Raw genomic sequence first — 18,270 nt, forward strand, 5'->3', positions numbered from 1 at the left:
ACCCCACAACAGTGAACCTTGGCTGGCTTGTTAAGTCGCTGTCCAACTTAAATCCTCATAAAGCACCAGGTCACGACGCTATACCACCAAGGATTTTAAAAGCGACTGCATCATCAATTGCTCCGCCTCTGATGCGATTGATGAACTCATCCCTAACTACTGGCGTTGTCCCAGCAGATTGGAAACTCTCACAAATAACTCCGGTTTTCAAGTCTGGCAGTCGTACCGATATCAAGAATTACCGTCCAGTAGCGTTGACATCAATCATCTGCAAGTTGTTGGAGAGGGCTGTCGCTGACAACATCAACGACCATGTAACATCACTCTGCCTCGGCAACCCCCAGCAACATGGTTTCACTGCCTCCAAATCATGTGTCACCCAGCTTGCAAACACAATCCATGATTGGGCAACTATCTTGGATAAACCGCACCCTCCTCGACTCGATGTAATTTTCCTCGATTTCAGTAAGGCTTTTGATGTTATGCCTCACCATATGGTACTTAACAAACTTGCCAGCAACTTCAATATTCGTGGATCGACATGGACCTGGATAAAGTCCTTTCTAATAGGTCGTCAACAACGAGTTGCGTATCGGGGATGCTTCTCCGAGTGGGCACCAGTTACTTCAGGTGTTCCTCAGGGCAGTGTTCTTGGCCCCCTCCTGTTTAATTTGTTTATTAATGACATTTCTCATGACTTATCCACAAACTGTGCACTCTTTGCGGATGATACACTCCTCTATCAGCCAATCCACTCACCCCAAGATGAACTCACCCTCCAGTCGGACCTGACTGCACTTGAACAATGGAGCAATCTCAATGGTATGCAGCTGGATATCAAGAAAACCAAGGTCATGCACATATCCAGATCCCGGAAACCAGCAGTTCTTCCAAGTTACATTCTTCACGGTCAATCGCTCAATGTCACACCTACATTCAAATATCTTGGGGTAATCATCAACGACTCACTGAACTGGAACGATCATGTCGATGCCACTGTCTCAAAGGCCAATAAGACATTAGGCTTTATCTGGCATATTGCGGGTGGTGCTTCGACCAAGGCTTTGACATCCCTCTATCGTTCACTTGTTTTGCCCGTACTGGAATACGGGTTGCCAGCTTGGTCCCCATACACAGCATCCAATGCAGCCAAACTTGAGAGAGTGCAGAGAAGGGCAAGTAGAATGTGCCTCAAACAGCCCAAAGGTGCAATGTCATATGAAGACAGAGTGCATGCTTTGAATTGGATGACTCTAGATTCACGTAGACAGAAGCACATAGTTTCCTTCACAGTTAAAGTCCTGTTTAACTTAGTTGACTGCCAATCAGTGAAGGCCAACACAGTAGTGAACACTCGTCACCAGGATTGTCTCACATTTAATCACCATTATGCTAGAACTCAAACCCTGAAAAACACACCTAGTCATGTCTTCCCCCGAATCTGGAGTAGTTTGCCATCGCATGTAAGGGACTCTCTATTAATTGATTCATTCACACTGTTTAACACCCGATTATCTGCCCATTATTATGAGTGTTAAAACCTTGAGCTGGAAATAGGCCCCCCCCCCCCACAAGTGTTTAACTCTTTTGATCTACTTTAATCTTTTTAAAGTAATTTCATGTGTATATTTTTCCACTGTAAACTGCCATCATTCTTTTATTTCATTGTTATTTAATTTTATATTATTTTCCTCTTTTGTGGTTAAGTTTATTTATTCATTTATTTATGTCTGAAATAATGTTGGTTTTCAGGCCTATTTTTCCGGTTGCTTATCATTTATTATTACTTGTATTTATTTTGTTATTGATACTTTTGTTGTTGCTTTTCTTGTTCATTGGATGGATATTTTTTTTGACGTAGTTTTTCTCGCATGTCAACTGTATTTTTTACTTTTCTCTATCAGGTTTTTATTGCTTATTATTTATTTTTTATTTCATTTTAAATTATTTTGTTTACTGTATCAATCTTTCGTTCTGTGTTTTTATGTTGTTGTGTGGTTGTTGTTGTCTTGTCTTGTCTTGTCTTGTTTGTTTGTTTGTTTGTTTGTTTTTTGTTTTGTTTCGTCTTGTCTTGTTTTGTTTCGTTTTGTCTTGTCTTGTCTTGTCTCTTGTCTTGACTTGTTTTGTCACATTTTGTTTAGTCTTATCCTGTCTTGTTTTGTTTCTTAGTTTGTTGGGGTGTTGTTAGTTTTGTTTTGGCTTGTTTGTCTGTTTTTCCCCAGTCTTGTATAATCTGCAGTTGTTAGGTTTTTATGCCAGCTATTCTTGCCTTTGAGAAAACTGTTGTAACTGTAATCTTTTAAATCTATTTATCTTTTTAAGTATTATTTTTAAGGCGGTCTTATTTTTCATTGAATTTTATACCTAATTTTTAATATATTTTGTATGTTACATGTACCATTCAAGTTAGGATTGACAGGCTTTCGAGTCACAGTGTTTTATTATACTTTTGTCAATCCTGGCCAGCTTGGATTGGATTGTTTTTGTTTAGTTTTGTTTACTTTTGTGAATTGCTTGTTGTACCTTGTAATTTGGCCGAATAAATAATAATAATAATAATAATAATAATAATCTGTTGCCTGACAAAGCAAGATTTGTAGCGCTCCAGTGAGACAAGACACGGTGGGTTGCATACTCTCTCACATGCTGCAGGAAAATGTTGTCATTCGCCGGCACATGCTGCCGGGCCATGCACTAACTTTTAAGGCTGGGGCAGCCGGCAGCAATTCCCATTGTTTATTTCTCTTCATCAATTTCCATATTTGTTTGTAAGAGTATCGATTGTAAATGATTTGATATAACTTTTGTGGCTCGTTATAGCTTCTGTAGTGTAAATGGAACTGGTTCAGAGCATTTTGACTAGAATTTGGAGGCCTTACAAAATTAAAACCGCTGCGGTCGGTGCGGCTTATATGCCGGTGCGGCTTATAAGCCGACTACGAATCTTAATTTGCAGATTTTTGCGTGCTGCAGCGTATATTCCAAAAATTACGGTACATGTTATGCACACACATGTACGTGTAATACGCGTGTTGTACAATATACATACAGTGTGTGCGCATTGTTGAAGTGGAATGCGCGCTAAGTGTACCTAGTCGGGCTGCTCGGGCATCTGGAAAGACGTAAACTAAGTGATTTTTGCTACTTTTTTTTTAAGATATCGACTTAAAGCAATTCCGACTTAAGTCAAGTCTACCACTGATATCGAATGATACTCTGTATGTTTTTAGTTATCCCACAGGCATGAGTAGAACACAGAATAATATTGTGCATCTGTGTGCCATGTGGCGCATGGAACAGAGACGCACTACATGTTCTGTGTTCCACAAGCGCGAATGGAATAACAGATTTATCTTCAAGCAAACGTGATGCACAGTAAATCTTAGAACAACGCAATACACGGAGTGCAATATGGACTGTGGTATATTGGTTAATATTACACTATTGTTGCCATGGATCGACCAATCAGGATTGAGGATTCAAGTTTGCTTGAAAATTATATCCTATGTCAATTTAGCACCCTTTTCTAAACATGTTTTCCATGACTACATCTCACATATCTTGCACTGTCTTACCTTGGCTGGAGTCCTTGGTAACATCATCTCTGTCCTTTGTCTTGTCCAAGTATCATCTTCATCATCCCCATCATCTGGAGGATCCATTGAGAGGTTTCCCAGCTCCATACTATCCCCGTCTGAGTCTGCCTCACCCTGTCTGTTGTGTGTTCTGTCCAGTGTCATTGCGTCAGCGGTTCCTGTTGTTGGGCCAATAAGTGTTCATCTGAATCATGGTAATGCATCAAACTATGAAGACCTTTTTTCTATTGTTTCTTTAATTAAGACATGAGAACCTCTCACAATGACGGTTTTAATGTTACACAGTTTCAAACAACAACTATTTTGGTTTATGATTTAGTTGAACTGACTATTGGGTTATTGTTTGAGCTATGCTATATATGGGGGGATTTCCTGTAACATCCAGCTACATTGTCATTCCATTCCTACCTCCCCTAATCTGATTTAATCATTTAGACACTTTACTAAAAGTAAACTATTCATCAATTACTTGGATTGTTCTTTACCTGTACGATTGGTTGTTTGTGGCTTCAGACCATGCCCGGTTGTACTTGAGGCTGATGGTGTACCTTTGCTGTACAGTTTACTAAGGGCGGCATTCACCATATTTGAGTCCTTATGAAGTGGAAAAACAAACAAGTTTTAAGTTTGAAACCAAATACCTTGTGGAATGTTTAGTCAGAACCATAGCAAGGCTAGAAAGCAAACAAATGTTCCTTGAAGTCCGTTGCTGTGATTTTTTACCTTCTTTGAAAATGATAATTGCTGTATTGCTCTGTGACTTTTAAGTTCTGATAGAGATTTTAGGAACAACCCTATTTGATTGTTCTTATCATACTCCTGGGTCAGCTTGTGTTCTTAGGTGTCATCATGGATATACACACCTGGTGTGGGCAAGCTATATTAGGCTATACTAAGTTTACTCATTCCTATTGGTCAAGAGCCTGACACCTGGGTGGTCTTTAAACGCTGTTCAAACACCTCTCAGCATAGTTTATGAACTGTTTAAAACTGCTCTCTGCGCCACATGTGCACTGTACGCGCCGCATGCGCCGGCTACTGCCAGCTGCTTGAGAAACACTGCTATGATCTTTATATATAAGACACGATGTTGAGCACATCGCGCGTGCATCGCACACCACAGAAGTGGCCTGATCTGAATATAGAATAAAATGGTAAAACAAAATAGCTGATATTTTGTCAACTTTTCAACTTTTTATGGCTTTTGATTGAAAAGATATTTATGAATGGGGATAACTGTGTGATGGAGCAGTTAAAAGGGGTCTGGTCGCCAATAATAGCCCTCGCCTTCAGCTTCGGGTATTATATCAAACCCTCCTGATGAATGATCACTCCAAAAAGAAAGTTGACACAAATATAAAGAGAGTGAAATTATGGTCAGACAGTGGACAATTGACATATAGCCGTTTGCGAGTTTGCCACGCCCCTTAGACTACCCTATATACTTTTTGTACGTTGTTTGTCTCGATTTGGGCGTTCCACGTCCATTTGTACATCATGTAATTGGACGTGATTCTACTACGATAGGTTATTTTCCAATCATTCCAGGTACATGTTTATGTCTGAATGCTGATGTGCTCAGACATAATTGTCTGGATGTATTTTAAATGATAAAAGTATTTTAAATGATATGCATCTGACTTTTTCTGGTCAACGGGTTGTCTGTGCACACTGAAACTATGCAGTGTTGACTGTGTTTGGCACATATCTGTACCTTTACATGGCTAAGATGTTCCTTCATATTTGGTCATTATATTCACTTCATTTTGTACTTCAGTTCAACAAGCCCTGATGACCAAACAAAATGTAGGAATTTGACACTACATATATCAGCCCAATTGAGCTAGATAAATGGCAGATCAGAAATTGATAAGGGCAGAACAATAATGGTTAAGCTCAACACTTTGTCCGAGCACTATTTGTGTTGAATGTGACTCTCTGAATTTCACTCTGTGAATATATACATATATGTATATGCATTTGAGACTTACTGTTACCTTAGATTCTACATAATCATCCATGTCATCAGAGAAACTGTCCAAGCTATCACTGTCCAATACTACACGGTCTTCTCTGGAAATAAAGAAGAACAGTATATTTTCTTTCTTCAAATTCTACACAAAGTTAAGATGACATTAAATATGTGTATTCAGTGAAAATATGGCTTTCCCCACTTGGGTAACTCAATGAGACAAATGTACCTCTTCACTTAAATGGTTTTCAGTTTTAGAAATCCTTTCACAAGCAGCTCACCCATTGTCTTTGTCTTGTTTCCTCCTCTTGGCAAGGTGTCGTTGTTCTACAGTGTCCAAATCTGACTTCTTGGGCTTCTGTTTTGCAACCCAGTCACACACTGAAAAAAACCCACAAGAGCAAGTGTTGAGTACATGTGTTGGTCAGGTGTGTGGTGGAACGAGTGGGGCTAATTTATAAACCTGAATACACATAGGTCCCCTTACACCCATATGTTGAAAAATAGTAATCTTTGAATACATGAATTGTAGTAAATGGGAACACTCTTTGGCATGTAGCAATACAATTCTAAATATTCACAATGATCAGACAAAAAGCTTCTGAGCAAGTGATCACTTAGACTAGCTACATGTCTTTCACTGTGAGAGCAAAGAGCACTGTTCCACCATTCTCCAACCAGGCAAACAGTATGTTAAGTACCTAGATGCAAAGAACATACTCATACAAAATTCAAAACATGGGCTACTGGACTTAAAACAAGATAGATTTTGTCAGCTGGTGTCTTTTAGACGGCTTATTTTGTCAACATGTGTTTCTGTGTAAAGTCTGCCATGAAGGTGCAGAACAATTTTGATAAACAAACCAGAAATTTATCTAGGAACTTCTCACTCAAATCACTAAAACCCGATGTGTGAATCACCCAGCAACACTTTAGCTTGACAGATTTGATGAGATTGCAGAGAGTTTTCAGTGGGTTAGGCCTACCTTGTCAAACCTTAGTCAGAGCTTTTTGTCAGGGGCTGCGGAACGCTTTTCAAACGGGGGGGCAACACCAAAAAGGGGCTCTTATCCAGAAAAAGGGGCACCTTCCGTTGGTGCCCAAAAAGGTAATCTTGGTATTTTTAGCAGGGTAACCCAGATTTTTGAAGTTGATTTTCATTTTTTGTTTTTGGGGTTTATTTTTTTACCATTTGGAGATATACTCTAAAATACCATTGCATCAGTCGCTGACAAACTAAATGTCTACACAGCCACCATTAGATTGTATACCACTTTCTGTTTATGTGACATGACATCTACATTAGCATAAGCATGCAGTGCTTCATCAAAGGAGTCTCAGATGCCACCTCCTTGATATGAACTATGACCTCAGTCAAAATCACGGTTGGCAATTCAGACTAGCGCTCCATTTACTAAGTGTGCTAGAATGTGGGAGATGTAAACATTGTCTCATGAATCTATAGGCCTGAGCACTAAAAAAAAGGATGTGTTGCTGCAAGTAGATGAGTTTTTGCGAGGGTCTGTGACCACATTCGAGTCTGTCACCACTTTATATCAGCTCATTTTTTAAATTAATGTTAAGAGTTTTTCTCCATAGTTGAGCTTCAACCAGTTCAATCATCCCTGATTGAACAGTGTTTATCTCTAACTCTCTCGGGATTGGAGATTAAACCGTTTACCTTCTGTTTAGTCCATTTAGTCCTTTACCTCTTGAAGTTAATCAGGCTTCTTTGGGTTCTGAACTGACTGAACTTGTTGAAAAATGACCTCTTACATACATGTACTTATATGCTTTTGTTTATATTTCTGAATATTTTGAAAATGGGAACAACACATATGGCATACCAAAAATGCCAAGAAGGGTGTATTTATGTATCACTACAGAGAAAACATTTACTGTAATACCTCGTTGCACTGACTTCCTGAATGCAAGTCTTTTTCTCCTACCATATTCCCTGGGGTACAAAAAAGAACAATATGAGACAAATTAATGTCTGTGGACACTGGAAACAGACATATCGAGGAAACTGGATGTGGAAGAACAAAATTGTACACATTGGGAGTTTTTGACAGTTAACACCCAGGATGTACATTGAGGGCCTCCATGAGAGTTGGTCGTCTTTACTGAACACAGAATAATCTTATAACGTTGTACAAGACTACCATTCACCCCCTCATGGAGGACTGTTCTGATTTCTGGGCTGGAGCCCCTGCCTGTCATTTACATTCATATTAGAAGAGGGTTGTCAACCTAGTTGGTGAGGAGTGAGGCTGTTTAGAATCATTATCACACTGTAGGGCAGTTGCTTCCCGTAGCCTGTTTTCAACTTTGGTTCCCCCATTAATGTGTACGAGTGGAAGACTCAGCTAGCAGGCTCTTCACACTCACATACTCTAACCCCCCCCCCCCCCCCCCCCCCCCCCCCCCCCCCAGTCGAGAACTAAGAGTTGTGCAAGTAGCTTTTTCCCCATGTGTAGCACCTTTATGGTACTCATTGCCTAAGGCTTGCTTTTATTAATTTGTGTCTTTCTAACTCAGTGAATCTCTACTTTGCTTTCTTTTAATTCTCCTCCTAAACTTTTCTAAAAAGCCGTTTACACCGAGTGGCTATCAGCATTGTAGTGGGTGACTTCCACACAAAATATTGTTGTCAAATCTTGCTTGTTTTCAGGTAAATTTCAGGTTAATTTGTATGCCATATTGCTTCCATTTATAGAAATAGAAAACTTGCATGTCGGCTTTGAAATGTTTCAGGTACATGTATCATGGTTTTGTATTCCAAGACTGTCATTCATTTAACTCTAAGGTTGTGAATAATTTCTTGACAAAACGGCAGATGTAACAAAATAACTAGACAGATCTGTCATTCATCTATGAATACGGTACATGTAGTTTGGTTTGATCAAGTCTATTGTTTTGTGTCTATTGTGTTATCCTATGATGCACTGAAATTAATAGCACTTGAAATATTGTTTTTAACAAATTCAGCCCCCAAACCCCCAATAACATTGAAAGATGAGGAAGAAAGCTTGGGTAGGGATGTGACGTACCTGTAAGTTTGTTGTAGATCATCGGCAACGAGCACAGGATTTACATAACATCCTGCTGGGAAGCTGTCCAAATGCTGCAAGGATATATTACAAGTCAAAAAGTATCAAGTGCATTTGAATTTACTTACTTACGATTCATTTGTTGGCAATACATTTTTTTGGAGGGGGGAGTACTTGAATAAACTTTTCGATGTGAAAATATTGTGGCCGGTATTTAACGGCCGGCTGGCTGGTCTAAAACACAAATTTTTACTCCTTTGAAATCCGGAGCCCTTACCATTTTATTGGTTGAACGTTCACAATGCACACAGCATGCGCAATACTACCAGTAAGTCAGCATTTCATAGTTCTAAATTCACACTACACCGGCACAGCTGCATTCTGCACAACAACCAGATTTTCTACACGTCCGTACGGGCTCCATTTATACCCTGAACATTTCTTTGGAATGACAGATCCTATGCCACTGGACATGCTGGAAGTTTGAGAAATAAACTTTTATGTAAGTACTGAACACATTAGTGCTCCTTAAAATTGGGACTGTACATGTAAGTGGCAGGTCTCAAACCAGGCAAAAGTTGAGACATCATAGAATACAACCATTTGCAGTGGTATGTAAAATAATGTGCGTTTTTTTCGGACAAACTCCTCAGTAGATTGGTGAACCACACGTGTGGCAAAACATAGTCTTGGCCCAAGACGCCAGTGATCGATAGGGGACGGTGCATAGTGCGCCCTCTAATGGCACAACAATTAGACCAGCGGCCTACTCGCACTAACGTCTTGGCCATTTCGTTTCAGCGGCTTAACTTTTTCTTTGTTTTCTTTCCTAGGGAACCAATCAGCGATCGAGGAAAGGACGGCTCGCCTGACGGTTGTAAACATACGCGCTGCACCTGCGGTGATCAAACATGGAATTATAAAAAGGAAAGTTCTGTATTTGTACGAATTTATACAGACGGTCTTATTTACATAGTGGCCCCACCCCCATTGCTACGAAATGAACAAGACGTTACTGAGAGAAAGTAAAAAAAACAATTATGCGAGGGCGCTACACAACAATGCAACTTATGAGCTGACGTCTTTGGCCAAAACTACGCCGAACTTAGCGCAGCAATACGGAGGCCACACAACTCAAGTGGGGCTAGGGTCTAGAAAGAATGTTGCATCAAGACGCCGCGTTTGTCATTATATCAATGAATGTCAGTCATTGCAAAAGAATGTTAGAAAATAACAATGTTAGAAAATACTTTGAAAATGCACTCAAGTCTCCATAGACTTTGTACGCAATCAAAGCAGTGGTGTCAGGATACTTTCAAAAGACACTACACAACAGCTAGCTGGAGTTACCTTAGCCCTATATTTTATCATTGGGTTGTCAAAACTTGTCATATAGGGCTGGAGGGAATCGTCAACATTGACGAGCAGATATAACAATTGAATTAGAAAAAGTGCCATTTTGTCCCCGTCACACACTTATTCCACCAGGGACTCACCCAAACCTTGCCCAACATAATCACTACACAGGTCCTTGAAGAAAATAACGATCCACAATGAAGATTCAGCCTACAATTGCAGTAAAAAAAGGCACTAGGCAAAAAAAAAAATAGTCTGTCTCTGATTCAGACCAAAGTTCCGGAATTGATGTGGCCACGTGGCTTTTTTTTGTTGCTTTTTTTTGTTTTTTTCAAGCTTGGATTGTACAGACACAAAGGGTACCATTTTGTGTTTTTGTGTCCTCATAAACCTTGGTGTCCTCCATCACTTGCCTTTGTGCAATTTCCCCATTCCTTAGTGCTCCTTGGTGCAAAAATTTGAGTTGGTGCGGCTATTGACCTATAGCAGTAGAATCACGTTAGAATCATGTCAACGCAGGTTGTGAAATATTGTCCAATTACATGATAAACAAATGGACGCAGAATGCGCAAAATCTGAGACAAACAAAACTGAGTGTACAAAAACTCCACAGGGTTGTCTAAGGGGCGTGGCTAACTCGCAAACGGCGATAGGTCAATAGAGATCGCTGTTGTAGCAACCGCGAAAAATTTGGGAAAAAAACACGGATTGATGCACATGATTAAAATCAACTGGTCCCCGTATCCCGAGTGCGATTCCGTTACCGAGTGCGCGCGATGCATCGATTATGATAATGAGTAGACTGGATCACGTTTGTAAACACATGTGCATTTCAAACGATAATAGGGGAGTCGGGAACTAGCGCAGCTTTTATGGCGGGTACCAGTTCAAGCTGATTCCCGATTCCCTTTTACAGTTCGAAATGCACATGTATGTGTTAACAAACGTGATCATTATCATAATCGATGCATCGCGCGCGCTTGGTAACGGAATCGCACTCGGGATACGGGGACCATCGAATGTACGCTGGGCATGTAGAAGAAATCGCGTCGTTCAAACATTAAACACGATCGGAAATTTAACGTGTTCAAGATCGCGAGGGGAGCTCTCCGAAATGAACGGAAAATTTCACTTTTTTCCGGATCGTAAGTAAACTTCAGTACAACCATCTTAATTATCGATGTCTACTTGTACCTCAGGTGACATATCTAGTAATTTGGAGGCCGTTTTGAAGGTGAAATCTGATGTTTTTTGTTGGAAAATGTTGGTTTTTGGGACAGTGACAGGATGATGTTGTCCAGGTCGCGGTATTAGCTTGGACCCCACTATCGCCAGACCATGTCCAAATGTTAAATAAAAAAGGCGATAAGTTGGGTCCAAGTACGGTGGCTGATTTCCGCCAAGAATAAATTTTTTTTATTTATTACGGCGTTATAACGCCATAAATTATCGCGTTATAACGCCATAAATTATCGCGTTATAACGCCGTATTATCGCGTTATAACGCGCTATTATCGCGTTATAACGCGCTATTATCGCGTTATAACGCGCTATTATCGCGTTATAACGCGCTATTATCGCGTTATAACGCGCTATTATCGCGTTATAACGCCGTAATTTATCGCGTTATAACGCGCTATTGCGGCGCCATCATCAGTACATGAGTCTTTTGGGTGCAATTGGCGCACAGGTTATTTGAATTATTGGTGATCATTGCCATAGAATGACCATATCTGACCCTATCTGATAGGATTGACTTAAGCATAATGTACGTTACTGAAACTTACACATTACTCCAGTTTAAAAGTGTTTTCTGTTTTCTTTATGAGAGTTTCAAGTTGAAGTGTATTCTTTTGAAAGAAATATACTCCCCGTATTTGACCCTATCTGATAGGATATAGACTTAGCATATGTACGTTATTGAAAGTTGTTTTCTGTTTTCTTCACAAGAGTTTCAAGCTGAAGTGTGTTAATGTTTTCAAAAAAATATGTAACCCTGCTGATAGGATGGACTTAGTATGAGGTCTTTTTCCATTTTGAGAACCCTGACGTTTGTCGTTCATCTTTGTGACTGATACTATGCTTAAATAATGTTTGACGACCTTGCAGAGCCTGGTATTGAGGTTCCTGCAGAAGTCATGCAGGACCTGCTAAAAATATTGCATCTTGCTCAAAAGCCTTACAATAGTTTATATATAGAGGTATAATAAGTTTGGGTCATAGCTACATTAGCTGCACATGGCATGCATGTAGTTTTTATATATCTATATTACTTTTTTGGTTACTATATTACTTTTTTGGTTACTATAGATTGCTAAGCAGACAGTAAATCTAAAAAAAAATATGCTCAGCCTCTGACCATATACCCCTCCAAGCACCAGTCTTGCTTAAAAGCCTTACAATAGTTTATAGAGGTATAATATGTTTGGGTCATAGCTACATTAGCTGCACATGGCATGCATGTAGTTTTTATATATCTATATTACTTTTTGGGTTACTATAGATTGCTAAGCAGACAGTAAATCTCAAAAAAAATTATGCTCAGCCTCCGACCATACACCCCTCCAAGCACCAGTCTCGAAGTTGGTTAGAGGGCTGAGGATAATTTTGGGGGAGATTTACGGTCTTGATATTTTATCGAGCAATGTATAGTTACTAAAAAAGTAAGAGGTTTTTCACCGGCAGCCACATGTAGCCACCTCTTTGTTATCATGCAGCAGGCCTAAGTAAGCGCCTCCTGCTCAATTAGCCTTTATGATTTAGACCACTTTGGTAAGCCACCCTTTTGTTAAAGCTCTGGATAAGAGAAACTCCAACCAGCAAGAGCATCACTGACCTATCTGTAAAGCGATTGTTAATTGTTATATAGTTTAATTATTACGCATGCATGTTTTCAGATATGTACGTTATTTAAAGTTACCCTTGTTAGTATATTCAAGTTACTTTGTAGTGTTTGCTGTTTTCTTCATCTCAGGAGTGTCAAGGTGAAGCGTGTTATTGTTTTGAAGCATGTGTCACGCCCCAACTATCGCATCGGTCCCAACTATAGTTGGGCCTGTCCCAACTATAGTTGGGCCTGTCCCAACTGTAGTTCCACAGTTGGGCTGGCCCAACTATAGTTGGGACGGTCCCAACTGTAAGTTCCACTGTTGGGCTGGCCCATCTATAGTTGGGCCACTCCGATCTTTTTATTTTGCGGTGTCCCAACTATAGTGTACATTGTTGTACGATTATAAAACATTCCCTACAACTCTAATACACATCTGACTTTACTTGTACCAATGAAATTATCTATGGGTGGGGACCATCTGTAGTTGGGCCACCGCAATATTTTTATTTGGCGGTCCCAACTATAGTTTACATTGATGTACGACTATAAAACATTCCCTACAGCTCCATGGGCGTCGCGAGGGGGGGGGGGCAAGGGGGGGGGCACTTGCCCCCCCCCTGGAAAAGCCCAAAAAAAAAAAAAAAGGAAGAAAAAAAAGAAAAGAAAAGAAAAGAAAAAGAGGCGCGAAGACAAAGTGGTGTAAATTTAATGAGTTGGGGGGGGGGGGGGAATGTCCCTGCCCCCCTCTAAAACTGATAAATCGAGAATGTGTTGAGAAATACAAGCATTTTTTGGCAAAATCTTTTTTTGCCCCCCTCTAGAAAAAGTCCTGGCGACGCCCATGTACAGCTCTGTTACATACTGTCCGACTTTACTTGGGACCTTTGACATTAGCTATGGGTGGGGCCCATCTATAGTTGACCGGCCATGGCAATCTTTGAATTTTGCAAAATGTTGCTGGACAATCAACCCAGCAGCTGGACAACTCATCCAACTAGGCAGTACCACGTGACCGGCCAGCCTTGCGGCATGCATGCACGACGAATACACGGTGCCAGCGCCGCGGAACATTTAATCCAACAAGATCTGTCAAGCATGAAGCATCCGGCGCAACTCCAGTCCTAACTATAGTTGGGCCGACCCAACTGCCGCACTATAGTTGGGACAGTCCCAACTATAGTTGGGACCGATGCGATAGTTGGGGCGTGACACATATATCTGACCATTTGGTAACTTTCTTAACAAAGTCAGATACATGTTGAAGATAAGATTAAAACGGCGTTATAGACATTCCAGCTCACCGGGCATTGTCTTCACTGTATTTTGCTATTTCCATCAAATAAGAATTTTGTGCTCAGTGTTAGTTTAATCCGGCACAACAAAGGGACTTGAAAGCTGTTAACGACGTAGGGAGGTAAAATATAAAAAGTGGTTGATAAAACGTTTACAATAACAAAATCGACAAACAGCCGAGGGGTAGTACTGAAGTGAACAGAAACTGTCCACAGAAACAGGGTTTCTCGATCCATTATGCAAATGCGCCAGCTCAGAGCTAGCCTGGTCCATATAGTGACATTCCAATTTCAGAAAGAGACAAGAGGTCCTCAATCATAAAATCGTTGATAAATCATACATAAACAATAACAAAAGACTGGATCTGTTAAACACAAGCATATAATTTATTCTTAAAACACTTTGTAAATAATTTGTAAACCTGTAAACTTATTTCCAAGAGATTCAAAGCTTCCTTTTTATCTCAAATCTGTTACAAATGTATTTAAACCTCGATAGCTCTCAGCCGAAAATATACTGTTGATGTAGGCCTAAGTCCTATTTTGGACTAAAACCTCGCAGTGTCATTTCTACATGACCAGGGGTTACCTCTACGCCAACCCACTGTCTTTCCTTTGTAGGGCCTATACACAAGATAAAGTTCAGTGCAGGATCTTGTGTTTCTTTATTTTGCTATTACATTGTACATGTATATATAATAATCAATGGGCTCAAGTTGGTTGTGTGAGGCAACATGTACAAGTACATACATGGTTCGCCTTTATAGTAGCATTCGCGTGTCGTTTAATTTTAGCATACACTGCAATTGAGGCTACTTCGGGTAGGTACCGTACTGTTTTGTCTCACAAGCCCTTTCAACTTCATCCCACAAGCACTTTAAACACCGATTTCTCTTCTAACATGTTCCCTGAGGTTAATGTACAAGTTCATCGCAGCTTCAGGATTTCTAGGATCTTCCCATCCGTTGGTAATGAGTGATTGACAACAGTATTCAAATAACTCCCGATCACATGGAAATCGATCCTTGAATTTGCATTCTTCTCTGCACAAGTCAATCCTCTCTTGTTCCACGGGTTTGAGATGATCCCTGGTTCCATAGACCTCAGGTAGCTGGAACATGAGCAGCGGTCGTCCATGGGTCACATGCTCTTGCTTCGATTTCCTGATCAAGTGTCCATCCCACACCTCTGCAACTGCGTCGAGATCACCCTGCAAAAGATGTGCAGACTAAGGCGTAAGACATTCTTGATTAATTAAACCATAATCGACGATTGAACTCCATTCTAAATGTACAAGAACATAACACCCATCACAATGTACACTCTTTTGGTATATACAAAGGCGGATCCAGGTTCATGGATATCACCTTCAGGAATACATTAGAAATAAAATACCAGGTTCAACGCAAGGAACTGTCTGGCACACCCACAGAGGGGTGGAATTATACATTCATCAGTGGACTTTTAATTTTACATGCTGAAAATGTGGTCGATGACATTTTCTCACCTGGATGTGTTTCATGAAGACAAATTGGATAAGTTCTTTGTCCATCACATCTCCTGTGAAGAAGCCTTCTTCTAGCAGCCACCGAAAAAGAGTCCTCCAAAACTCCGTGCATTGCTTTCTAAGCTGCCCCCACCAGGACTCTATTCGCTGATTCGCTGTACTTCGACCAGTTAGGTAGCTCTTATCGCCACCAAGTGCATCGTCGTGATGTCTTAGAAACCTCTGGAATGCTCCCACATGTCCGTTTTCCGTTCCCCTATCACTCCGGACGAGGGTGGGACATCCTCCAAGTCTATCCACCGCCTTCAAGAAGAAGCCCCCGATGTACTCAGGGTCGTTGGTTGTGCTGTTTTCCTCTAGCCAAATTATTTTCCTGGAGAAACCATCGATACAGCCACTGATCCCAATACCGAACGGTTTCAGTTTGTCCATCGCGTCCAAATGCCACACAAAATTAGGTCCGCGGCCAGAATATCGACGACGTACTAATCGCCGTCTCTTTCGAAGATTTACCCCATCTGGGTCAAGCTCCAACAACGTCCTTCTCACAGTTTCTCTGCTGGCAACCATGCCTGCTTGTAATAACTTGTGATGCATCCAATGATAGCCATGTAATTCGCCCGATGCCTGCAGTTGCCTTTCGATAAATCTTCTTATTTGGGCCATGTCAGTTTGATTTTTATGACGATATAACTCCAGGCGCTGAAGTTCTCTTTGCAGCTGACGAACACTCAGATTGATGTTATAACGGGACGTTAAAGTTGCCGCAATTTCCACTTGAGAATATCCAAGTTTAAAATATTTCTTGATCAGTTCATCCATGTCATCCATCTTCAAGTACAAAGTGCGCTAGTTTAAATTGGAAAAATTATGTTCACGGTTAGGTTACAATACTAACCATTCTATGAGGATGAGAATGACAAGGAGTGACGATGCCGTGGCGATGCGGTGGCAATAAAGGCTGTAATAACATGATCGCGTTGTTGTGAGAATTCAGAAGAACGGTGCATGGCGAAAAATACGAGGTTCCCGTTCAAAATCACTTAAACAGTACAATGTAAGGACGATAATAGCGCGTTATAACGCGTTAAATTAGGGCGTTATAACGCGATAAATTAGGGCGTTATAACGCGATAAATTAGGGCGTTATAACGCGATAAATTAGTGCGTTATAACGCGATAAATTAGCGCGTTATAACGCGATAAATTAGCGCGTTATAACGCGATAATAGCGCGTTATAACGCGATAATACGGCGTTATAACGCGATAAAATTATTTATCGCGTTATAACGCCGTAATAAAAAAAAATGTATTCTTGGCGGAAATCAGCCACCGTATCCAAGTTACTCGGACTACAAACAAATCTGGAAATTTCACAACAGACATCTGAAAAAGGCAGCACTTTCTGACTAGCCTATAAACTTAAGTTATAAAGAGGGTGATTATGCTTCTAAAAAGCAAAAATAAACTACAAACTAAACCTAAATGTGAAAATCAAAATTCGACAAAGTTCTACTTCTACATGATTTTGTACATGGTGGAAGTGTGGCTTTTAAATTGGCCACATTTTATTTTATCAATGTTTATGGGACTATAGGCATGATAGGAAAACGACTGTACTGCACTACACTACACTACAGCCATGATAACCGGGAAGGCTGTATAAAAAACACGAATGGATAACCCCCACAACAAACCTCTTGTACACGTCGAGCCAACTGTCTGTCTCCACTGTAAAAAGGCATTTGTCGTTTTCCGGCATTTTCAGTCGCCATCGCCGTAAGTCAATGACAGTTCTTCCAGTTCCATTGTAATGCTGGTTAAAATAAAATAAAAAAACACGTGCGCACACGGTCTGACGACATATGGACGACATGTCAGAGCCAAACGCCCTCTGTTGACCGGTGAAACGTTGCAGCTGATCTTCGACCTCTTCATCAGGCAACATGGCCGCTGGGGTGAGGCTCCACATGTACCAAAAAATAATCATTATATATCTCATCCATCCTTTACTTCATTGCGATCTTTTGAGACATTTCTAAATCTGCAACAATCAATCTTTTCAAAGAAGTTATTTTTTTCTTGGTTTTCTTTCAGAAACTCTACACCTACCCCGACAACTTTCGGGCATTTAAGATCTTGATCGCTGCCCAATACAGTGGTGCCAAGATCTCCCTTGTTCAAGATCCACCGGGCTTCAAGTTTGGGGAGACTAACAAGTCTCCAGAGTTCCTCAGCAAATTCCCGTTGGGAAAGGTGAAATTCCGAGAAAAATGATCAGATGGGAAATATAAACTTTATCCCCAAATCATGACCCCACATAGCCCCATAAATGTGGCCTATTTAATTTTACTGGACTACCTCCGGCTCCGTAAACATAGGCCATGTAGGCCACACTTCCACATGTACAAAAACGTGTCGCACTTTGTCAAATTTTGATTTTCACATTTAGGCTTAGTTTGTAGGTTTTTTTGGCTTTAGAAGCATACTCGCCCTCTTTATAGGCTAATCAGAAAGTGCTGCCTTTTCAGATGTCTAATTTTTGTGAAATTTCATGTTGAAATTTTGATACGCAAACGTGTGCAATTAATTATGAATCTGGAAATTTCACGAAAAATAGACATCTGAAAAAGGCAGCACTTTCTGATTAGCCTATAAAGAGG

General features: G+C 40.5%; 2 protein-coding genes across 3 annotated transcripts in view; one reads left to right on the plus strand and one right to left on the minus strand.

The window, feature by feature from the left end:
* Positions 1 to 17,481, minus strand: part of LOC119743040 (nuclear valosin-containing protein-like) — a 39,885-nt gene extending 22,404 nt beyond the window's left edge. For both annotated transcript variants that reach the window (XM_038219375.1, XM_038219367.1), the window contains exons 1-7: positions 17,305 to 17,481; positions 8,622 to 8,695; positions 7,476 to 7,525; positions 5,850 to 5,949; positions 5,594 to 5,669; positions 4,082 to 4,190; positions 3,576 to 3,754 (exon numbers count right to left, since the gene is read on the minus strand). In XM_038219375.1, the coding sequence (XP_038075303.1) occupies positions 3,576 to 3,754; positions 4,082 to 4,190; positions 5,594 to 5,669; positions 5,850 to 5,949; positions 7,476 to 7,525; positions 8,622 to 8,695; positions 17,305 to 17,382 (666 nt within the window). In that variant the 5' untranslated portion in view covers positions 17,383 to 17,481. The remainder of the gene's footprint in view (positions 1 to 3,575; positions 3,755 to 4,081; positions 4,191 to 5,593; positions 5,670 to 5,849; positions 5,950 to 7,475; positions 7,526 to 8,621; positions 8,696 to 17,304) is intronic.
* LOC119743050 (elongation factor 1-gamma-like) overlaps positions 17,474 to 18,270 on the plus strand; it is a 32,538-nt gene continuing 31,741 nt past the window's right edge. The window contains exons 1-2 of the mRNA XM_038219385.1: positions 17,474 to 17,565; positions 17,705 to 17,863. Coding sequence (XP_038075313.1) covers positions 17,554 to 17,565; positions 17,705 to 17,863 — 171 coding nt within the window. The 5' untranslated portion in view covers positions 17,474 to 17,553. The remainder of the gene's footprint in view (positions 17,566 to 17,704; positions 17,864 to 18,270) is intronic.

The sequence above is a fragment of the Patiria miniata genome, unplaced genomic scaffold, assembly GCF_015706575.1.
Source record: "Patiria miniata isolate m_02_andy unplaced genomic scaffold, ASM1570657v1 HiC_scaffold_11, whole genome shotgun sequence".
NCBI classification, from domain to species: Eukaryota; Metazoa; Echinodermata; class Asteroidea; order Valvatida; family Asterinidae; genus Patiria; species Patiria miniata.